General features: G+C 41.0%; 1 protein-coding gene across 1 annotated transcript in view; it reads right to left on the reverse strand.

Moving 5' to 3' along the window:
- Window positions 1-1,953: 1,953 nt before the first annotated feature.
- TAF3 (TATA-box binding protein associated factor 3) overlaps window positions 1,954-25,016 on the reverse strand; it is a 114,005-nt gene continuing 90,942 nt past the window's right edge. The window contains exons 4-7 of the mRNA XM_082760681.1: window positions 24,458-24,540; window positions 8,429-8,684; window positions 4,862-4,968; window positions 1,954-4,080 (exon numbers count right to left, since the gene is read on the reverse strand). Of these exons, the coding sequence (XP_082616807.1) occupies window positions 3,966-4,080; window positions 4,862-4,968; window positions 8,429-8,684; window positions 24,458-24,540 (561 nt within the window). The 3' untranslated portion in view covers window positions 1,954-3,965. The remainder of the gene's footprint in view (window positions 4,081-4,861; window positions 4,969-8,428; window positions 8,685-24,457; window positions 24,541-25,016) is intronic.

The raw sequence follows: 25,016 nt of genomic DNA on the forward strand, positions 1-25,016 counted from the left end.
TTCTAAAGCAAGCTGCTATGATCTAAAGAGATTGGCCATAAAACTATTTGTATTGAAAACTTAGCCAGCACGCCTTTAGTGAACTTCATTCATTAACATTCTTCCTGGCAAGGTTTCCATATCTCAGCGTTCATTTTATACTTTAATTTGGTTAGGAGGTCTTTGTTTAATCGTCCTATTGAAAGGAGAACAAAGAAGGTTTAGGTGATACAGTGAAGTAATACACTATATTTTATCTCTGGAAAGCCCAGACAAAGTCAGCAGGCTCTGATACCCTCTGATTCTTTTTTTTTTCTTTCTTTCTTCCAGGACATTTGGAATCACAAATCAGTCGTGGAGCATAAAGATCCTCACTGTACTGAGCTGCGGACACCTTCAGAAGAGAAACACCTTGTCAAGCAGAGAAATTATGCTCTGAGCATGACATACAGCCCCGAAGGTAGATTATCTCCAGAAAAGTGCATCTCCATTACGCCAGGGATGGATGCTCTGCATTTGTATCTCTGCCCTCCAATAAAATCAGTAGTCAAGATAGATTTTTCCATTTCTGAAGATAGTTTTTTTTTTTTTTTTTTTTTTTTTTTTTTCTATTTCAGGGCTTTTTGCTCACCTTCTCGATATTAACACCATAGATTTTTGGGGGGGGGTGCAAAGCTCACTAACAGCTGGCGATTTTGCTCAAGACACTTTGCAGCGAGGAGCTGGCATTGCTGTTTTCTCCAGCACCCTGCTGGTGTAGGCTGCCTTACCAAAGACTTACATCTACAACAAGAGAGGATAATAAAAAAGTCTCGTTTCGTGACAGATGTGGCTGCTTCCCTATCCCCGAAGCCGGCGGTGGAGCGCGAGTGCAGAGCTCCTCAGCCTCTGTAAGCTGACACAGCTCCAACTGACTCCCAACTGACTCCAGATAAAAATCTGGCCCTAGAGTAAAGGCAGGATCCAACAAGCTTTTCTCACGGAATAGTTTTTGCACGGTTTTCTGGAGTATTCCCTACCAATACTTGCTGTACCGCTTGAATCCTCTCCGTACTGTGTGCATCAGTAAAGGGGAAGGCTGTATCTGCCTTCTCACCATGGCAGACAGCGAGTTGTCTTCTCACTGAAATCTCTGAATTCCTCACTTTCTACACTTTTAAGCAGCTCTGTCCATGACCTTGCTCTATCTGTGAAAATAGATGTTTTCCCAAGGCAGGGCTTGCATCCTCTTTGACAAAGTTGCCCTCCAAGGCAGGGAAAACACCCAGGTCCCTGATGCTCTTCCATGAAAATCAACGAGAAAAACAACCCTTAAACACCCCAAGTGCCCTCATTTCACAGAAGACGGCTGCAGTAGGCCAAAACCCCAGTCACACCCAGATTCAGAGGAATTAAAATGCCCAAGCATAAAACCAATGAGCAAAGGGAAGAGCCCTAATTCTGGCAGAGCTTGTATAAATGGAAACACAAGATGTGAAGTTATAACTGCAAACACAAAGCAAATTCCAAACACCTCAGTATTTTTTTTTCTGGGGAAGGAAGGTCCATACCCCACGGCTGCTTGGTGGGTAGCTATTTTTGGAAGCCGATTATTCTTTTGTGCCCCCGATTCCTGGTCTACACCAGTGTAAGTGAAAGGGGAGTCAGGCTCTTCACGGCTGCTGACCGAGGCTGCTCCGAACCGATGACCCAGAGGTGAAAGGCCCCTTCTCCTGTTACTAATCCCATGAGCCACACAAGCTCCTGAAAATGATTCTTTGGTTTTATTACCACCGAGGTCGTTTATAAAATCATAAAACCTGGGGTAGGAAAGCAATCCGGCGGCAGCGGTGCACGAGCATTCACAGAAACCTCTGTCCTGTGGCTGAAACGACAAAAGTTCGTCCCTTTTTCCACGGCACCTTGAATAATTCAGTCAAATAAATGCGAGGGGTTGTGATTAGCTGAGCGGAGGAAATGGATGAAACAACTTACCAAAAGCTAGTTCTTTATTATTGCAACCAGAAACGACCAAAGACTGTATATTTTGTATGTCTGCACATTACACGTGGAGGAAAACAAGAAGCAGGTTTGAGACATTCAACAATTCGAGATAAAAAAAAAAAATCGAACTCAAGAACTTTTCTTGACTGACGCACTGACTGGTAATTAGCAGGGACAGAATATAAATGAGGTGGCATTGAACAAAGAAGGTAACAGTGCACTTTTAATAAACCAATTTCATCCATATCTCCCCTGATTTGCAATTTAACAGTTCTATCAGCAAAGCCTCATTTCCCTAACTAGACTGGAGCTTTTAAAAACATGACTAATTCATTGTCATTAATATCGATTTGGATGCATTTAAAAAATAACCCTTAATATCTGTGCAACAGGTTAAAGGGCTGTACGCTCAAACCTCAGATGTTTCTCGCTGAACAGTTTGAAGTAGAAATATCCCCAAATTAAGCAATGAAATCCAAATGCTCCCTATGAATTCAGAAAAAAAAAGATTTATTTTTTTTCTTCAAATTTATTCTTACGGTTTATTTAGCTCTGAGACCACTGCACTACAATATATAATACTGTTGTTTTCTTCTTTTTTCCTCTGCAATTTTCCCCCTCATTAAAAATATAATACGCATTCACTTTGTTGGTCTTACCAAGGGGATACACAAAGCAGAAAAATGTATCTTCTGGCCTTAATGGCATCAGGCATCTTCTTCACCTAAACATGAACCTGACCATTTCGGAAAACTTGCTACCACTTGTTAAAAAAAGAAAAAAAAAAGAAAAAAAAAAAGAAAAAAAAAATCTGAGCTCCAGCTACAGATTAACATACTGGAGCTACCATTAAAAGTGCAGAGCCCCTGGCCTAAGCCCTCAATTCAGAAGGCATTTAAGCACATGTATAACTAAGTGTGGGAACAGTCTCCTTGAAGGCAATAGGATTACTCACTTCTTAAGCAGTTACCACATGTTTAAGTATCTGAATCGAGGCCTAATTATGGTGCTGGTTGACTTCTCGTGTGCGCACCACTGGGGCAGATCTCGCCAATCCCTTAAAGCCACAAGGACAAGCGTGTGTTACATGGGCTTTTAATAGCTGCTAGGTTTGTCCTCTCAGGCAAACAAAAATAAAAATCCTCATGCCCTAAAAAATAAAAAGGTACTTTATAAATATCAGGTATTTACATGTGTGAAACTCTTTTAATGTGAAGTGTTTTTACACACCCATGAAATGTACAAGCAATGAAACGGTACATCGACAAAGACTAAAAAACAAAACCAAAGTATAAAATATATTACAGGTCCACCAAAATAAATTCACACTGAAGAAAAAAATTGACACAATAGAAACTTTGTTTTTTAAAAAATAGAAGATATTTCACAAAAGCTTGAACATGTTTATTTTATGTTAGTACTAAAAATCAAGGGAAAAAGCTTCATATATTCTTGTCACAAAAATATTTACCAGCCACTTTTTATTTCCACATTATGATTATCTGGCTCAGCGGGAGTAGAGGCTGAACTGCATCCAGACTACAGAAATCATTCCAGAAGGTCTCCTCAGTTTACAACTTACTGCAATTTACATTTTCTTCTCCTCTCGTCACCTTACTGCAAAGGTTCCAGAGGAATTCAAAAGAAATTGAGAAGGAAATATAACAGGTATGTACAACATTCAACTTTGTTGCTGCCGAGCCACAGGAGTGGGAGCGGTACCATTAACTACTGAAGTCTTCATATCGCTCTGTGCAAAAACGTCCCTCGGTAGGTGAAAGACAGCATCAGAATGTACCAAAATCCAACCCCCTGGGCTCGTACAGCCTGAAAAATGCAACAGCCCCCAACGGACAAGAGATCCTTGCCCTTGATTCACTGCAGAGTCAAACCCAAAACACCCGGTGACGGAGGGTGAGAGGCGAGCACACTGCATCCCTCTGCGATGGAGCCAGGGCCGAAGTGCTGAAGCGACCACACGACTTCAATCCACAGCAAGGTCTTCAGTGTGCTCTGTGCTTCCTCTTCTTGTGTTTTTTATCTTTCTTTTTGTTGGCACACTTGGAGCAGAACCACTGGATCTCTTCTGGGGGTGCAGTCGTGATCCCGACGCAAGGCCTGTGGAGGACAGGGAAATGTGGTGTCACTGCAGAGGAGTAACGTTACTTTTATTTCTTACCCCAAGAAATTAAACATTTCAGTGGGATACAGGATCTGGCCTTCCTCCCCTTCCTCCCCCCAAATTAGCAGAGCAATTATATCATCACTGCATTGATTAATACAATCATCTAACAGAAATGTAAAATAAACTTGCTTTGAAACAAGAAAATATATCGAAAGGACACTCAGATAAGAAATTGTTTTAATAGAAAATATGACCGCACTTTCAGGAATAATAGGCTAGATTTAAAATAATTTTAAATGCTTCTTTAATACATCTGCAAAAAAAAAACCTTATGATTTTATGTAGCTGGTTAAAAAAAAGGCCTAAAAAGTGATTAATTCCTCGAACCCCTTATATGAGCTGACATTTATATTACTGTTCATACAATGCTTCATAACTTGAAATGTCTATCTGTATACACTGTGCTCATAATCCTGTACTTCTTTCAAAATTACCGGAATCAGCCATATTTCCTCATCGTTTCAAAAACAACTGTTATCACTGATTCCCATTAATTAAAGTAACACTCCTTTAGTTTAAAATCTGCTGCTTCAAATTCCAGAGAAACAGAGATAAAAGTATCTTCCAGATTATTAAACTGGGCACAGCAAAGCCATTCAAATATTCCCAGCCTCACGAACAAAAAAAAAAAAAAAAGAAAAAAAAAAGGGGGGGTTAATAATATAGCCACAATCTGCGGGGAACGGCAGAACAGGATGGATGAGAACAACTTACCAGTGATACCAATCATCGCAGTCATCACAACCTATCATTGGACTGCCATCATCTGGCTTGTTACAGCCAGGACAGATCCAGATCTGGTTACCCCATTCGTCTCGGATCTGGTGCAAAGAAAAAAGGAAAGTTAGCTGGTTTGCAGGGCAAGCAGGCAGCAAAATCAACATTTAAATAATAATTAAACAACAAAAAAATTGTTGCTTATCCAACAAAGCTTTTCAATGGTCACCTTTCTTATTTAGGACTTCTCTCACCCTAGGTGCTCAGCATTAGGTTTTAATTGATTTTTCCTATGCTGTACTTGAGGCAAAGGCATGCATTTTTCTGTATTGTCCCGTGAACCAGCAAAGCCAGTTGTGCCACCCGACCTACTCACAGCCAACTCACACAGAGCAACCCACAGAGCAGCCGGGGCTCGGCCACACAATTCCTGCTCTGTCTATACACCACCACGACCAGAAGGCTGGCTTTTCACATTTCTACCCTCGTAATGGCGAGAACGAGCTACAGCAGGCTCCTGCAGAAGATAACAGTCTTATGCGCATGTAAAATATCCAGTGCAATGTGGATATGTTGCTTTATTACTTATTAGCCAAAGTCTTCAACTCGACTAGCTGATAAGATCAGGATATAAAAAAAAAAGTTGTTACTGAGTAACTTTCCATTCCCCTTATGACATTTATGTCACAGCACAATTTACTAAAGGGTAAATGAAACAAGAGAGGCAGATCATTTACAGTATTAGGCAGCTGCTTGCCGGGTTTATCATATTCAGAGTTTCATGATGTTTTTTAATGTTTATGCCCTGCCAGAGCCATATTTGTATTTTTAAATTTCAAGTGCTTTCTTTAACAGTTCTTTGGTAACAACATACGTGAAAAATGTCACAAAGTCCATCCAAAGAAGTGTAAATTCCCAATATAGAATACAGAATGCCTGGGGTATTACCCTGATTTCATCATTCCTTTATGGAGATTTGCACATTATAACCCAATCTCAAAAATATGAACTGTTTTGTTCTCAGCTTTTGTGCATTAGTGCAGTTACACATATCTAAGACAATAACTTTCTGCTATCTGTACAGCTTACGAATGCGATATTAAAAAGCAGCAGATGAAAATCCCCAAATGTTCTTAGGGGAAAAAAGAAAACACAACATAAAGCTACTACACGGTGGTCTGTACATCTTACACCCCTGCCAGAAAAATCAATAGGAATATACCAAAGCTGCAACCAACACACCACTCTCGACTGACTCCTCTTAAAGCCCTGCACTTCTGTGTGATCTAAAACTGGAAAAAACAAAGCCCAGGAATATTAAGCAGGGACCAAACCCTTCCCAACCGCAACGTGCAGCATCACACGATGAACTGGCTTTTGAAGCTCGCTGATTGTAAGGCTCAGTCCTACCGCCACGCTCCCACCTGTGGGCACTGCCATTTGGCACGTGCCCCATCTGGGCGCTGCCAGGTTTGGGCACCAGTGGTGACACCTATTGGGAATGCTGCCTGACACTGCCCCATCAGGAGACAGACACCCCAAATTGTCCAAACTTAAGTTTTCAGGGGGATGCTTTTTGGCAGAATGCTCGTCTCGGTATTTTAGAAGATCACGGGCTGGAGGGGGGCAAGGTGGTCCACCAAAACCTCTTTGTGTTTGTTAAGAACTTGGGCTGCTGAATGAGGATGTCAAAATGTCTCCTAACTTCGTGTTCCTTGACGAGCCAAGGGTCGTGGAAGGAGGGACAGTGTGTGACTGCCCAATGCTATTTTAGTACAAACCATTTCGAGTTAACGATCAGAACACACTTACTGAGATACTATCCCGCAGGGAGATCCCACATAATAACTTTTGTTTTCCAAGTATAACATCATCCTTTGTCCTTCCGTGCAGAAGGGAGTCGTGTACCCCTGTCACACTGGCTCCAATCTTATCTCCCCGAGAGCTTTCCCATGCGCCCTTGGGAACGCCATTTCATCATTCTGTGTCCTGGATTCCCTTCATACAAGGGGCTAATAATTATTAATTATTCCCTTCTTCTCCAACCTCTTTGTCAGCTTTTTGACTTGGAAACTTCTCACATCGGGAGTCTCTCTGCCTGCATACCTACTTGGATCCTATTGCAGTAAAGCCCTGGTTTCAACTATAATGTTATAAAAGAAAAATAAAGATAACCTGGAGCCTACTGAGTACGGTTCTCTGAATTCTCCCTGAGGTGCTAAGTGTGTTACCACTGAAGTACTGGCCTTAGGAAAAGTTATAAGTTTTCCTTCTTTAAACTATCATCATCTCTAAATTATTTGCCTTTAATACTGCGGAAAATTTGCTGTAGTGCAGTATTTTGAAAATGCTTCTCTCCTAGGGTGTTTTTCAAAGCTTCTGGACACTACTGTAATGTGTAAGAGTGACACCACATTTATGCTGTGATGGAGAAGGTGAGGATACATATCCTTCACCCTGAAGATATGCACAGCTTATGTGAGGTAGTCGAGTACTGTAACCAACTCTGGAGTGAAATGTAGCAGCTGTTTAAATAGAGACCAGTAACATGATACAACAGTTAAGCAAGGAAGAGCACCTTCTCCGTTAGAACCAGCAGGGTAGATTTACACTAGGAATCTTTATAAAAACAGGAATTAAAAAAAAATCATGTGCATGTTACAATTAAAGTAAACTCTGTAACAAAAGCAAGTTTCAGGTGCTTTAAATGGTGAGATTTTTAAACTGGCACCCGCTATAGATAAGCAAGGTGTCACCATCCAAGCTGGAACTCAGCCAGGACGGGGAGGATAACAACACTGCTGCTACTGTTGGTGGTATGTGCTGCTCCTCAGTGATCAAAAACGGTAGGGCTTCCGTCTTACACTGCATCTAGAGCAGAAATTTGCTGTAGCAAAACAATTGCAGTCCTGCCCAAAGGTGTGTCCACACTCTTTTAGAGAATGTAGTTCCTGTGTTGTGTTGTACGGGAGACTTTTCTAAAGGAATGAAGAAGTCTTAACGCTGCCAGAGAGACCAAGTTCAGAGCAAATGTCGAACAGACTGAGGAGCTAGCTACAGACTTCGAGAAGCACAAACATTTACAATTTCTCTATGTTGAGGAAACCAGAGTAGTGTACTCTATGCACCTCAAATGATGGCTAAGTCACATTCTTGATGTTGTGTGAGGGCTTTGTACTTTACCCGACTGACAGCAAAATCTATGGCGAGTTTGACATTTGAGGTTTCAATTCAGTGCTTATGAAAGCATCTATAAAAAAAATCTCCATCTCCAAAACTTTATGCTCTAGCTCAGTTAGGTGAGGATAAATGGGATATAACTGGACTTGTTAGAAGAAATTTAAGTGTTGGGCTGGAAACATGGGAAAATACCAACCTAAGTAGTAGTGTTTTAATGATTAACCTTTCAAAACAAGTGCACGGAAGCAAGAGGCAGATAAGAGTTGCTTAGTGGAGAGCAACATCGCAAGTCCGGCACCCTCAGTTTGAGATGAGTCACCACGAAGCTCAGCAATTGAGAAGATGAATGTGCTGGGACAACACATGGCAGCACGCGTTACCTACCACGTAAGTACTGACAGTCTCGGTCACCACGCTCCTGACAGGCGCTTTGGAGCCTCCGGCCGCAGAGACGGCTGGAGATGGAGGTGGAAGCACGACTGGCGAGACTGTAGGCTGCGGAGGAGGAGGAGCAGGAGCTGGAGGAGGGGTGACATGGACAGGAGCTGGCACCGGTGATGGCACAGGTGGAGGTGTTTTGGGCCGGCTCGCAGGAGTAGCAGGTTTGGCCTCCGGGGCTGGCACCACTTTGCTGATGACTCTGAAGGACCAAAAAATGAGAATCGTTAAGAGCTGATGGGAAAGAAAGCACCGCTCGATCACCGAGCAGATACAGAGAAAATATAGTGCAGCTGATTCACATCACCTTTAAGTCAGCACTGAGGCTGTTTCAACCCAGCACAAGGGCTGCTCTCATTGCTACACCCATCCATTCACAGACCCTGACGAGCGGACAGGATAAAGTACAGAGCTTTTACAAAGTGAATGTCGGGACAGCCTGAACCACTCCTTAGCTCGCTGTCATATAAATATTCTCTGTGGCTTCACTAAACCTTGTTTCGTTAAGTTTTATTACATTAGCTCAATTTGTGGGAAATATTAGAAAGGAAAGTTAATCAGCTGTGAACAGCACTGATTTTAATCTTCAAACTGCGAGACGATATCATCCTCTTAAGACTCTACATTAGGGGGTTCTGCAAATATTTGCTAGTTTGGTATTTCTTTCCTCAAATGTTTATGAAATCAGCAGTAGATCTAGTCAGGACAAATAAATGACGCACACTATATACTCAGCAGTTAAAATATTGCTACTTACTCGAGTAGCTGAAGTAGACAGGATGTAGCTCTAGTAAATAGACAGTATAGAATAATCTTGCCCAGGAAGGGGGATATATGGGGGACCCAGTATTTATTAACGAATGTTGAGACATGGTGTTATTGATGTGCCTGCATTTTAACAGACAAGGCCCTTACAATACGACTCGAGACTGGAAACACGAGAAGAAGGAAAAGGGCTTTTTGTAAAACAAAACAGAAAAACCCCAAACAAAACACAGGCTAGGACTATTTGTTTTTACCACATTTTGGTAAATCATTTAACTTATTTATATATGAATGGTAACTGTGGGAGTGCAGTTCATTTGTGAAGGGACTGGAGGAAGAAGGAAAATTAAAGAAAGGTTAGACATTCCAGGAAGGAGAACATCTTAAGAAAGGAAAAAAAAAGGCAGACATTGGTAGGAAAACCATGATGAAGATCGAGTTGGAACAACTCCTGAGAACGAGGGGAGGAAAGCCCAGCTCCACTGTCAGTGGGAACTTTATGTGCAGCTGAAGAGTTTTCTGCAGCTCCTTTATGATATTCAAAAGGCAGTATCGATAGCATCGGAGACCTCGTCTGCAATTCAAGTCAATAATCCAAGCCATCATTAGAGAACAAGCTGGAACTACATGATATTTAAAGCTCAGCTGAGATAATCATGTTTTTCTCCCTAGATATGCCACTTGCCCTACTAAATCAGAACTATGGCAAGTACGAGGAAAAAAGAGTGAAAGGAAACAGAGCAATGGGTTTGTGTTTATTGACTAGTCTGCCACATCACATCCAGGGAACCATAACACCGACCTTCTGAGACCCCATGTAAGTGACTACCGGAGGAAAACCAAAACCAAGGAAGTTTAGAAACTTAGAGTGGAGCAGAATCTAAAAGCTGATGGATGGTCTTCCTGGCCATCCCCTGCACTAAAGGCTTTCACACTGCTTGAAAGTCATCTAGCGATTACTTCAGGGGCCTGATTTCGGGGCTCAGGCTCTCCAAATGTGTCTGAAAGGTTCCTGACTGTGTGTCAAACCAGAGCACTCTTAACTCCCTGCCTGCAACATGCAGAAGGAAGGAGGTCCTGCTATCACGTTGTCCTGGGAGCAACCTAGACGTCTACTCCTGCCCCTAGTTAGGGGGCTACCTTTGAAAAAACACTGTTATCTCCCACCAAGCAAGCTTTCTCATTGTCTCTTCAATGTCTGCGATGCATTTCTGGTTCAATGAAAACCTTAGCACATGGCTCACTTGGGCTCTTTCAGGCTGGCCACACACCATCTCTGATGCTGCTTTTGTGCCTTCCTCCTTCCACTGTTCCCAAAGCTGAACGCTCAAGACCTTGGGTAGTGGCACTACTCCCATGGCTTGTACAGTCACCCCTTTGACTTGAAAGCCTCCTCTTCATAAAAATAAAATAAAATTTGGCAATAATAAAACTGTGGAGAGGAACAGAGAACAAAATATTTGGCTCAGCAGAAGTCATTTGTAGGGTTTCAAACATCATTATTCCTGCTTTCGCTGCGCCCACTTCTACCCCCCTCCAAGTAAACAAAGTCCTGCCATGAGTTCTTCAGAGAGTCAACCCTTCCCTGGTCTGTACTAGGAAAAGTATTAGCTAATAGGACTTTAAACACAACTTTGCACACAATGTAAACAGTTTAAAAGAAGTATTAGCTAATACAATTTGAATAAGAGTGACCATGCCCAGCGAATGTATTAAATTAAATTATAGTTTCCTGGCCAAGATAAAGCCAGGTTCTCCTCCTGAACAGGGTCTTCAAAAGCCATTCTACTCATAAGTGCAGAAACTGTAGGGAACATCACGAATAAAATCTTCCAAAACTACAAATATTCATTAGCGGGTGACACATCCCCATTGATTGGCTGGTTTGCTTCAAGTGTGCAATTAAGACACGTTCAATATATAGGGCAGCTTGTTTATCTTGATTTTTAGAGCTCAGTTATCAAAACGGGAGATCGGCATTTTGGAGCACGCTTGGGCCTACCACTCCCTTGGGCTAATAAAGTTCTGAGACTTTAGACTCCAGAGTGGAGAAATGAATGGCTTCGTGCTACACCATTAGAGGCGATGGAGTAATCTCCGAGAGGGTGGTTGGGCCTGTCCTCCTTCCTGAAAAAGGGGCTGCACACATGGCAATATGGAGGTGGGGAGAAATCAAAGGGAAATAGCAGTCCCACGACTAATAATTAATGTTACTTCAGACTTGGAGAGAAACCTGATATCAAAACAGTATGTAAATGATGGCAAGATTTACGAGATCTATTTTATAGACAAGAAAAGTGAGGCACGGAGCACGCTGCAAGTAGGCGGTACTCGCTGTAGCAAAGCTTCGATCCTCCTGCTACTGAGGTCCATGCTAGGTTTTAATCAGCACTTTTGGACATCACCATACCTGTATCGTTATATTCTATCCCAAATGAGTTTTTCCTATGCTTCCAAAATCAGGACCTGTAAGTCTGTAGGTACAACACTACATAAAGATGAAATTTCACCTCCTTTCCCCTCCTCCTCATCCATAAACTCAAAAACTGGAGCTGGATTAATACTTTTTGAAGTCATAAAACACAAATGAACGTCAGCCACCATCAACACGCTCAGAGTCCCAAGATGAGAATCACACTTCTCTCTGCAGGCTGCTCACCTGGTGATGTATCACATCTGTATTCTACACTGAAAGATAAAAATCAAAGCTGTTTTTGAATCAAAACAGTTCCCCCAGAATGAAGAGGTGTGAGAAAACCCTTGGAATAGATGTGGTAACAAGAGCCTCCGTATATCATAACTAAAGGCTACCACTCCCTTTTGAAAAAACAGAATTAATGTAAATGTTGTGCACCTGGTTGTGCCCAACCTAAATTCTCTTTGTATTTCTCCTTAAATGCTAACAGGAACTGTACTTCTTAAGAACCTCGGTGCTTTTCTAACTGAACACATGTATCCATAATATGTTTAAAATAAACCCTTCACAACATTAGAGTTAATGAAATCCCATTTTCATCACTACTCTGGAGCAATCACTGTTCACATAGACACATCCAAACCCAAACTGGATGAAAACGGCGTTGGCTCGCAAGCAAAGTGCAAATTCTCCCCATCTCTTTAGCATCACAACAGGTCAGTCAGTTTATAATCGCCTCTAATTGGCATGAGCTAACACGCCACATCTGGAGCAAAAGGAGGCTCCAAGGTGTGAAATAGTTTGCTATCTTTGGAAGCAATTTATTTGATTTTATTCTGATCCTTATGGCTGAAAGCCCCGTTGACTGCTTCATATAAACATAAGGAAAAGACACGTGCACTGAAAGGAAATGGCTTTTCAAAAATAGGATAAGAACCACAGAGCTGAATGTCTGCTATGAGCGATGGGCTCCAAAAAATGCTGTGTCAGGACTGAGAAAGGTCTGGTCAAGAATTATGGGAATCTTTGTTTCTTGGAGGTCAAGCTCCTTAAAAATTGTTTCACGTAGGCTCTGCCTAAAAGAGGACAACACTTTAGAAGTCATAATGACCCATTTTTAAGCAAGAAGCATGAGCTAAAGGGTCTCTGTACATAGAAAAATGTCACCACCAACCATACTGACATAATTAAAGCTAGCACAACTGCCACTCATTATTATGGGTGACATTTCTTATCTATTAGTGTTGATATTCCCTTATTGATACAAGTTCCTCAATGCTAGAAAGAGAGGTGGTGCAACTATTTTAATTACTGAGAAATCTCACATTTGTAACTGAGATTGTTTCACCAGAAAAAAAAAAAATATATTGAAATACTCTAAGACCTATGGGTAGAAGTGTCAAAAACACCCAGGGGAATTAGGAACATTTCCATATGGTTTAGATTCCTCACAGATTAGAGGTGATTTTGAAAATTTTATTCCAACCCTGGAGGAGAATCAGTGTAATTTAAGCTCTGTAATGTAAGCTAATTCCCATATTACTTTTAGAAAGGGAAATTTAGTTTTTATCTCTTGTGCCCTGCTGAATATTTTATTCTGTGCAAACAAGTCGTATTGGCAAACAGAGGCTCCACAAATATGCGCTATGACCAGCTTGCGTGTTTGCAGGGTGCCAAAATGCATCAAACCTTCAGCCAAGCCCCTAGCAATTTTGCAAGTGAAAAGACTTCAATACTTCACCTTGAAATAATAATAAAAACGTATTTTTGTGTGATTAATTGCTTTTAGGGTGATATTCTTCTCTACCAAAGAAAACAAGCAATGAACACGTGTTCCAAGACACCATCTCTTTCTGTTAACACTGCCTGGCCAAACACGGGTGGCACGAGGTCCTTGTAAGCACCTGGGGTTTTGATGGTGCACACAGAGCTCCTATAGCTCACTCACCATTTCATCACTATGGCAAAACCCCACAAACATCCCTTCCCGGACAAATGAGGCTAGCAATTTCACAGGCATCATGTCACCTAATCCCATTCACAAGTTTATTGAGCTTCGTCTTAAAACCGGTTAATCTTTTTGTCCCCACTATTACCCTGCTTCAGGATCGCACCATTCTGGTGGCACAGAAACCTCTTCTAATTTCCAGCCTCCATTCATAGCCAATTAATTCCCATTTGTTTTTGTGCCAACATTGTTCTTTAGCTTAAATAGCTTTCTCCCTGCAAAATGTTTACTTGCCTGATGTATTTGTAGCCAGCAATCATATCCCCTCTTCACATGCTAGACTAAACACACAAAGTTGTTCTCCTCTCCTATCATAACAGAGACTCCTCTCTGCTTCCCCTACCAGTTCTCCAAGCCCTCCTTCGCACCTGCTCTCAACAATTCATTGTTCCTGAAGCAGTGTTCAAGAACTGAATATAACATTTCAGGTGAAGTACCAACAGCATCTCAGATGACGGCTTGGACACTTCCACTATCTCTGCTAAAATGACCACTTGCAATGCATCCTATGGTCACCCTTGGATCATGGTGGCACCTCCACGATCAACTCATGATCCATCACCCACTTGACTCACCTACCAACTGGTTCTAAGTTTCTCCTGGCACTCTTCAAATGCAAAAGCTTTAACTGCACTTTTTCTTGTATTGAATTAAAAATGAGTTTTCCCTTGTATTTGAGGGGACCAAGTTCTTTCCAGACGGTACTGACACCGTCCTTCAACCTCATTGACAAAAAACGACATCAGTGCTCTACCTTCTATTGGGACTAAATTTTTACTGAAATCATTAAAGCAGACCAGTCCTGAAACACATCCTTGAGCATGTTCACTAGTGACCTTCTCTCTGGTTAGATAAGCTCTCTTATTACTCTCAGTTGCTGTCTACCTTTGAGCTAGTTCCTTACTAAACAGCTCCTCTGCTAATCCCTGTCTTTGTCAGCTTCACTATGATAGTATTAAACATTTTCCTAAAATCCAGGGAGCTCAGATTTGCTACCTTTCATTCATCCCTTCTCCCGACAGGAGGACAGCTGTCAATTTTATTCCAGCCACGCACATATGCGTGTCCCAGCTCTTCTCCACTGCAGCTGAGGCTTTCCCTTGGAGGGGAAGCAATTTGATTATGTACTCAGCAACTGCTTCTTCCTGTACTGCAAAACCAAAAAAAAAAAATTGCTCTGCAGTGGGAGGTGGAAGCAGTCACTCTCAGCATTGGTGGTGGAAACAGATATCTGAGATGCATGGCAAAAAATCAGCCCTGCCCAGCCACATCTCCCGCAGGGACTGCCAACTGGACCATGTGAAAGTAGAGAATCAGTTATCAAAAATTGTTATCAAGCTGATTTAGTATGGCTTACTTCCATGTTGTATTTTATTCCATTTATTTCCAAGCCTTTAATTAGCTCTTCCTCCAAAATTTGTTCTGTAATTAAATGTATTGCTGTCATCAGATACCTCGATTACTTTGCCCTCCTTCCACATTTCTGTTTTCCCTTTTATATTATTTATTAAAATAGGTTTAACCAACATTGAATTTTAAAATAAAACTAAATGTATTCAAAACTTACTTGTCACTGAGTCTGAAAATTCACAAGCCAGGTATTTTGTAACTTGGGAGGAAGATTATCCTGTTCCTTGACATCACTTTGCAAATGTCCTTATATTTTTGCTTCTCAATCCATTACCATTAACTTTCACCACTGTCAACCTACTGCCATTATCCCACTTGTCTTAGGTTCTCAGTAAAGGGGAGAACAGACGTCAGATCAGAGGCAAGATACTCTCTTTGGTGACCAGTGACAGGACCCAAGAACAGCATGAAGCTACGTCAGGTAGGTTCAGGTTGGGCATTAGGAAAAGGTTCTTCACCAAGAGGCACTGGGACAGGCTCCCCTGGGCAGTGGTCATGGCACCAACCCTGATGGACATCAAGACAATGCTCTCAGACAGAGGGTGTCTGAGACAGACTGAGTTTTGGGTGGTGCTGCGTGGAGCCAGGAGTTGGCCTTGTTGATCTTTGTGGGTCCCTTCCAACTTGGGATATTGTATGAGTCCCTTCTTGGCTCATACTGACATTATCCTTCATCTCCTCCCTGTCTTCACTTCCATGATCCTCTCTTCCTTTGCAACATTTAATTCAGCTTGACTTCTGGTGAGCCTGACTTCATCTCCACAGCCTTCTGCTCTGAAGACACAACCCCTCTGCTAACAGCCTTTTTCTGCTAGAGGTGCTATGCTTGCTCTCAACACCCATTTTGAAGGAGTTACTGATGCATTTCACTCATTTCCCCCTTTCCACAGGCAGAAATCACCACTTTTGAATCCATTAGGTCTTCAGTCCTGCTGACTTTTCCAGCTATCTCCTTTGGTTTACAGGCATCTGCACTCTTGAAACCAAATTACAGGTTTTCTACTGTTTATTTTTCCATTACTTTAAGTAAAACAGAGTCCTGTCTGTGGCCTCCACCCTCTGTCTCTGTTACACCAGGCTATTTCTCCCAGCAACCACAACTGCCTTTCTGCCAATGACTCCCACATCTCCCTCCTATTCTTTCTCACCATCCTGACTTACAGCTCGGGATGGTTCATCGCCAGTCTGACAAAACACAACTGAGCTGGTAGCGTGGCGTCTTGCTATCTTTCATCTTCTTTTCTCTCTTATCATCAATAACAAAGCTGCTCAGAGCTTCGATGGGAAAACCACCTAACATTATCCCCTTGCGCTGAGCTCTGAACAGCAAAGCCAGAAGCTGGTAAAACATGTTTATGCCAATGAGCTCTTTGCAAACTTTCTCTTATGTGTTCATTGCAAACTGCCCTTTATCATCATTTGTCCTGGGAAATGCTATGGGATGCATGATCTAGAAGCTACATCTACCCGTTTTAATGGGAACCAGGGTAGAATACAAAATTTCATTAACTACTAGGAAATTATGCCAGCATGGGTTTAGGAACGTCTGAAATGGTAATTTCCAGCTTGTTACTGAGAAATACTTCTGTAAGAAACATACAAGATGCCAGTCCTGAACTTGTAGGCTCTGTATAGGTACAGCTCAGCTGCTCATAGGGTGCTTTTACTAAATTTGGGTAGGACCACCTTCTTCTCTTATGTCTAGGGAAGGTAACTTCTCCATGGAGCTCTTCTCCACACACAGCTGTCAGGAACTAAAATATGAGTTCTTTGGTGTATGTAGTTTACTTACTTTTGTTTAAAAACTTCAGTAAAAAGAAGCATCTCCATCAAAGACAAGCACAAATCAGTACCCATCTCCTGCAATAATCCTCTAACGAGGCAAAACTGTTCTTTTAAACAAATACCCATCTGCCTTTCCATTCTTTCACACGGATTGGATCGATTTATGTTGTACTTTGCAAGGGCAGCTGCTCATGCCCATTTCCAACAAGCAATTTGCTTATGTGTCTAAACATGCCCGAAGGTTTTTTTTTCTTTAATTGCGTTGTACAGTATACAATTTTTTACTCTTGAGCAATAAGCAGAAAAATCAAAGAATCTCACAGTAACTTGTTTTGTTTTCTAATGACTCAAGCATTTTTATGGATTCACTTTTGGAGTCATCACCCGATGTGGCCAGCAGCAAAATGAAAATAATTCGCCACAGCCTACCAGCTACCATAAACAGGATGAATAATTAGTTGGGGTGGCTTCTGTAATTAAAAAGAAGAAAAAAAAAAAAAAGAAAAAAAAGAAAAAGCTAAAGACTAAATCTGAAGTTGGAAATAACTCACATACAAGGAAGAAAAAACTATTCTGAATCACCTTTAGAAATATAAACCAATTATTTACGTGTTTCACTAAAAGGGATATGATATTCTTCTTCTTTTTTTTTTTTTTCTTCATGTAAAAGCTGCAATCCTGCAGCAAGGGAGGGGCTGGGGAACCTCCACTGCAGCGAAGAGGACTTCTGGATGGATACAAGACCACACATGAGGCTTTCACGGCAGCATTGGGGCCAATATGTTACACTCCAAAAGAACAATCAGGAAAGGGATATGAATCATACCCCAAACAATATCTCCATTAAAATGCGTATCCATTCAGAATTTGAAAAGGCATTGAAAAACCAGTCCTCCAGCTCTTCTAATTTAATGATTATAGAACAGAAAAATGCGGGTCTGCATACACACATACACAGATTTATGAGAGCAGCCAAGATCACTGGAATTCCTAAAGCACACCTCTGCAGCCTTGGAGAGGAGCAAGATCATTTTTCATCGCTCTGCCTCCTCACTTAGGTGGTCTATTGATCATATCAAAACCGATTTAACTATTACACGCTCTTCTCTGTCTTACAGCAAGAGCTGGAGTGACACCCGGGGCGTTAATTCTGGCAAAGCACAGTTAACACAAGCTTTCACTGCTAAGTGCTGCATTGTAAAATAATTGGGATACCCATTAGCACTGCAATAAACAGAGACTTTCGCTGCTCGGCCTCTATTGTTTAATTTTCCCAAACAGTGGTTTCCCTTTCTCCAGTTTTCTCCCCGAAGTATCACTTTTTCCCTCCTATTTAATTCCACAGCAAGCTCTCCTCCAGAGCTTTCTGTTGAATAAGCAACGTCTCGCGGGGTAACCAACACCGCCCACAGCTGCATCCCACAATAGCCCCATGCTGCTTGCATTACGTCTTTTGGAGGATTTGGTCACGGTGCCTTAACTGCTACAAACACTGCTCTTATTCATGAAAACGTGCAGAAGGAGGGGCTTCCAGCAGGATTCCTTTACCTGTTTCCCCACCACAAAACAGTGAAATAAATGGAATGGGTCACGAGCTACTTGGCCGGTAATGCAAACCTATGGCTTGACAAGTCAATAAAAAGCCAATCCTTTCCTCCCTAGCCACACACAGGGAGCCAAGGCTAGAGGCAAACAATTTGGATGTGCCTACAAAGGGAGTTTAATGAACCCCATTATTCAGCTATTGTGGGCAAACACGGTGAAGACAGCAATCTAAATTATCAACGTCTGAATGGCTCCCTGCTAAATAGCACCCAAAGTTCAAAAGTTTCTTCCCAAGGTCTTGTTTATCCGTAAGAGAGCAAGCCCATTAAAAATGAAAGTTCATGAATACCCACCAGAGATGATAGTGTCAAAATGAGAGGCATTCTTGAAAACTACATAGGGCAGAATTCTACTTTAATTGAAGCTAACAGCAAAGTCCTATCTTAGATATCTAGCCATTTACACAGCTCAAAAAAACACATTTGTTTGAGTACCTTCCAAAAAATGCATATTCATGTTACACCAGCAATTACAGATCCCCAGTGAACTCTGGGGAATACCAACACAGTCTGCCTAATTTCTTTTCTTCAACCAGGTCAATAAAAGTGTATTCATGGAGCTGCCAACAACTCTCATCTCCTCCTTTGGTGCCCTTACCTTGTTTAAGCCTGACTTTGTGTGTTCCCAAGAAAATTTAATCTCCAGAGAGTTTGCAGCTCAATTCCTGTAAATTAGGCTTGTTGCAGATAGGATATCCACATTTTAGGCATTTGTTTTTGGAGACCGATACCCTATAATAAATTTGATGGAATCCTGATACAGGTTAGATGGTAAAGCTTTACACAATTTCAAAAAGCGTGAATAAAGAACTGTTCGATTGGAATTCTGTTGCCCAACTGCGGCTGCACTTCAAATAATCAATTCTTGAGCAAGTAGCAGTGATGACCCAAGCCATCGATTTATGAAAAATAAACACCTTCCAGCAGTCCAGCTGTGTTTCAGGTCAGGATAGAGCTTCAGAATCATGCCATTTTCTCAAGCTGTATTTCCTTTCAGGCTTTCACTTTGTCAGACATATGCCATTTGGCCAACTTATAAAAATACGTGTTATGAGCACCCTACTGGGGTGGAAATCCTTGGATGGTCAATCACAGAAACTCTAATAAAACAAAAAGAGACGGGACAGGCTCCCCTCTTAGTCCCAGAAAGATACTTCTGAGTCTGTAATATTACTCAGAGAGACTGCACTTAGAGGTTGCAAATTAATTTGGTCCATATTGCCACTTGGCTTTGAGGTGCCCTACAAAGGATGTCAGTTAGTTAGGCTGGTGGCTTTTGTCATGGGCATATCATGCTGTTGAGTGAGCCTCCAAAGGAACGTAAGTATGCCCCTGGACTGATAACATCCTAGCAAGCGATAAAAAGCTTTAGTGGAGTCAATTAAATATCTGGATAAAAAGAAAAATATCTTCTTCTATCCCTTAATCCTTTTCGGATTTTATTTTAAAATCCACAGGTTATTTAATACACATTTTTATAGACACATGGACACACATTTCTTAGCATGTGTGCTATTTTTGTGGAGAAGGTCACAGATCTACTCGCTTTAAAAATATGCAAGACAAGGGGCAATTTCAGCCGAGCAGCTGGTCAGATTTACAAGTTAAACACTGTTAAAATACCTGTCCTTCCCCTATTCATGTCTGTCTTCCTGCTGACGGCAGGGAACACACCATCAGTGCGGTAAAAGTCTGGAGCAAAAGCCCAACATTTTAAGATAAAGTTCAGAGGCTTCATTTCACAAACACATGAATATATATATATGCGCACATATATCCTGCTTCTGCGTCACAGAAGCACTTAATGACTAACGAGTGGTACTCTGCTTTGTGGTCTGCCATTAGTGTTAGAAACCATGTGTTTTTTCTTAAAAGTTGTATTTAAATCGTATTTTATGTATTTTGTCTGTATCAAAAATTACAGCACACGCTTTTCCTGACATTTATGGCAACTGTGCTCGTAACTGGAATGTCAACAGCTCATCAATAGATATGCTTTTTAAAAATTTACATGTATGAAACTCATGTGTATGAAAGTTTTTAAAAACTTGTGTTTATGAAATGTGATTTTTGCTCAGGAAAAATAACGGTACAAAAAGAAACCATGATTCAACTGAATAAAAGTATTAATTTCTGCTCATCATTTGCAGATGATTTAAAATTGAAAAGTCTATAGTAGCTTTGTGCTTTTTACTATTTTTTTTTAAAGATAACATCTCTAGTTCCTTCCTATACTAACTCAGTTAGCAATCTTCAACCCTGATAACACTGGAGTGGAAAAAAAACAGTGAAAAACCCTTCCTACATATCTTTCAAATCATATCTAAAAAGGTGGTCATAAATATTTCAGAACCCAAGCAAACTAATAAGAGCTAGGCCCATTAAGGATAAGATCTTTTACAACAAATTAAATAAAACAATTTATTGAAGCCTGGACTTGAGATAAACTAGATTTACTAGCTGACCTTTTATTCATTTAAAGAACAAAATTAGCTCTAATTGCATTAGAATGGAATCCAGTAAATTTCTTCTAATGTGGCATCCAAGCAAGTATTGCTGTAATTGTTTACAACTAAGATGGAAATGCTTTGATTAGAATCTACTTTCTTCTTGTTTTACTGTGCAGTTAAAACACTTCCAAAAAAAACTGAAGTGGAACAGTTTTCCAATATTGGTCTTTCCATCGTTCAGCAAGAGCTACATTTTCATGTCCATTAAGCTAATGTCATTAACTGCCATCTCTTTTGAACTGATGGGTGTTCGAAGAATATTTGTGCACTAGACAAGCTCGACTGTCCACTACGTACTTGTATTCACCGAAATAATAGAAGTTCTCTGCCACAACCAGCACTGCTTTGTATGCTGGTCCATGCAGAGGAGCTGAGAAGCAAAATGATAGCAAAATTGTTTGCTCCACTGCAAAGGCGTCTTCCTCAGCACTGCTGCATTATTTGAGTAGACTTGTGCTGCCATCCTTTTGCTGTATTTACAGGGAGATATGAACTTACACTTTAAGTGCCATCAAATCTAACATCTTTTCTTCAAATATCTGAAATTTGGAAGAATTTCCTCACAGAAAGGGCAGTTAGGCACTGAACAGGCTGCCTAGGGAAGTGGTGGAGTCACCAGCCCTGGAGGTATTTAAAAGACATGGACGTGGCACTGAGGGACATGGTTTGGAGGTGGACTTGGTAGTGTTAGGTGATGGCCGGACATGATGAGCTTATGGGTCTTTTCCAGCCTAAATGATTCTATGAAATACTTTGTGAGCTCATCAAGCTTTGCAAGTACTTCCATTAAAGACAATGTTTTGCATGAAGTTCAGACCAGCTTCCAACTGAATAGGTATTTAAGTTCCTCCCAAACCCTCCCAACAAGCTCTTTCTCCTAACAGAGGAAACTGAAAGAACTCACTAGTCCATCTAGTTTTATAACTCATCAATTTCTATCAGTCCCCAGAAACTCTTCTGACATATTTCCATGGCCACTCACAATAATTTTAAACAATTCCATGCTAGTAAAGTGTCCAGAGACATCTGAATCAACACACAACAATCCCACCTGACAATTAGCTGATATTCAGACCTTTGTTATCAACACAGAAGAAATATAAATTTAACTTTCCCTCAACATAACATATCACAGAAGCCTAGCTTTTGTTTCTGTCTCTTACAAGCTATGTAAAAGGTTGATGAACCTACTATGGTCTTGCAACTAAAAACTTTAATCCAGGTAGCAGAGACTTCTGGTATACCTCAGAAGCCCAAATCACATGTAATGCTTTGTCTCAGAGCCATACCAGTCCTTATAATGATCACTACATATGAAAATTAAAATATGCTCTAAATCAAGACTGAATATTAATTGCTTAGGATGAGAGCAAAAACATTTAGAGTAGGGCAGCTCACCTGCAAGCCCTGCTGCATTAGACATTGGACACCACACAAAACAGAACCAAGGCCACATGGCACAAACTGGGTTTCCTTGTGCAACAGCAGATTTCTTCCTGGGTTTTGCCTTGGAAAACTATGACAAATCCTAAAAGCTATTACAAAGCTCCAAAATTTTGTGTTTGCCATTGGTCAGAAGGTGCAACTTTTACAGGCAGTCAATGTTAGAAAGCCCATATGGTAGGCGTAGAGGGGAGATGTCTAGGGAAGGAAAGGGAAATGAGTACACAAATAGAGATGGAATACTAAGGACTGAAGCCTCATCTGGTTGCACAACCTGAAGCAGTATCAAAGATAAGTATCAAGTGGTGAAGATGGAGTTCCCCTCCCGTGCCCCGTACCGATGCTGCCCAAGCACTTTTTAGCACTGCCTATCAGCTGCCTCCAGAACTCCTCTACCCCTGAAGATCTCTGCCTTACTGCTTAATTCTTCCTTATTTTGTTGAGAAACTTTAAGCTAAGTCACCTGTCAAGGTGCCAATAGAGAGGTATATAGGAAACTGGGATTGAACTGTGTTTCCCAGAGGGCCAAAAACTGAGATGTCAGTATCTCTGACACACTGCAAGCTAGCAGACCTGAAGACGATGTGATCACATGATTTGTAGGAAGCAGATAAAGTCTGAAGTCTCTTTTCAAAATGTGTGTGGGCGTGAGAAAGATTGGGGTGAGATAAGAGGGGAAGCAAAATAGTATTTTGGGTACTAAAATATGGTTTCAGAACTATGATCTACAAGTTCTGCCTTGAAAATAAAACTTTTTTTTCTTTTTTTTTTTTTTCTGATATCAACATTTCTACAATCCTTGATCAGAAGAGTTTGAAAGTATCCATAGCTCCTCGAGATGGAAACTGGATTTGCAGGCTTTAAATGGACAGTCTGTCCAGCTGCACATGTTCAGGTTGCGTGCAGAAGGACAGACAGCTGTTCTGAGATAGCAAGTGCTTTCATACGATCTGAGGCACAGAAGTTTTAGATCACATTCATGCTGTGGAAGGGAGACAACAGGAATGGTGGAAAAGCATAGAGAGAACAGCAAGAAGCTTTGATATTTGGGGTGGTGTCCCATCAAAACCATCCTTGGTTGCTTCTGTCCCATAGCAACTGCAAACCAACATAATTCACAGTTACCTAATTGGCCAAAGAATAGAATAGGGCAGCAGAGAAAAACAGAACAATCATCAGAGATGCCACTCAACTTATTAAGCAGAAAAATTAGTGATTAGGGGATTTAGTTCAGAATGTCTATAAAAGAGAAGCAATTAGATTAGCAATGTTTAATGGGATGATCAGAAAGGAAAAATCTGTTTGGTGCTCAGGTTTACCACCAGACACAAAAGTGTAGTCTATGCAATCAAAAACAGACAAAAAAATGATTAAATGAAACTTTCACACATGAGACAGGAGTAGCCTACAAAGCCCAGTGAGACTTGGTTTCCCCAGAGTCTCTACCCACCTGCTTATGCTGTATGATCTCAGGATAGGGATCATTCTATTTATGGCTATTCAGTACTAAGCAACTATTATTTGTACAGCAGCACCCAATAATTAGGGAGCTAATGGAGAAACATTTGAGATGTGTTAGGTACACTCAGGAATAATCATCAACAATTATAATAAAACAGACACGCATAAAGGCATTTCAATTGTTATGCTTTAAAGCATAAAACAACTGTTAGCTGAAGTGCATTATGAAACTTGGCTGCAGGTTACTCTAGCGATACCCATCCATTATGGAAGCCTGACTCAGTGTCACCGGAGGTAGCATATGAGTCTAGATGGAGTCTCGTAATCTTGCCTGGGAAAAACAGGATGGATGGAAGATGACAGGTTCCACTTAGAGCAAAATATCTAAGAAGTTTCTCTTGGTACGTGTTCTGCTTGATTTTTTGTTAGAATGACCAGAAGATGTCATAGCTGCATGAGTGTCATTTGCCACTAATTTTTAACTGTTTTCCACTGAAAATAAGAGCTGCCACATGTGACAGATGATGAATTGTGTTAAGCATCCACCTTGCAGATGGCTTTTTTTGTACTTACATCTTGTCTTGGCCTGCACCCACTCTTAATGTCAGCCGAGGAATAACCGGTGATGGAGCTGGAACAACTGGTTCCACCTTTATCTGTACAAGGGAACACAATCACCAATCAAAGACTGTAAAGAGACTCCCAAACAATATTAATTACATGAAAGCACTGGTAGAGTTAACCAGAGTATACTGGCTTAATACTTTTACTGTTCTCTCACGCTTTGTGCTGCAGCACGGATGGTCACAGTTTGCTGGGAGCTCCCAGCCACGGCAAATCAAAAATACAAATTCTGAACTAAAAAGTCAAATTGAAATTCCCCTGACTTTGTAATAGCCCACCTACTTCTTTACAAGTCTTACTGATTTAGCATTTATCTAAAAAATCCGGTATGTTTATAAACAATTACATGAAATGCTTTGACCTTAGTGCTCAAACTTGACAGGTGTTTGCACTTTTTTTCTGAGACTTAAATTCAAGCCATTATTACCCAGATTCATCACATAAATGTACTGTGGCACTCTTCAATCAAAGTTACACACAGGAAAAGCAAATAAACCTCAAGCACCGA

This window comes from Aythya marila (genome assembly GCF_965140915.1).
Source record: "Aythya marila genome assembly, chromosome: 1".
Classification (NCBI taxonomy): domain Eukaryota; kingdom Metazoa; phylum Chordata; class Aves; order Anseriformes; family Anatidae; genus Aythya; species Aythya marila.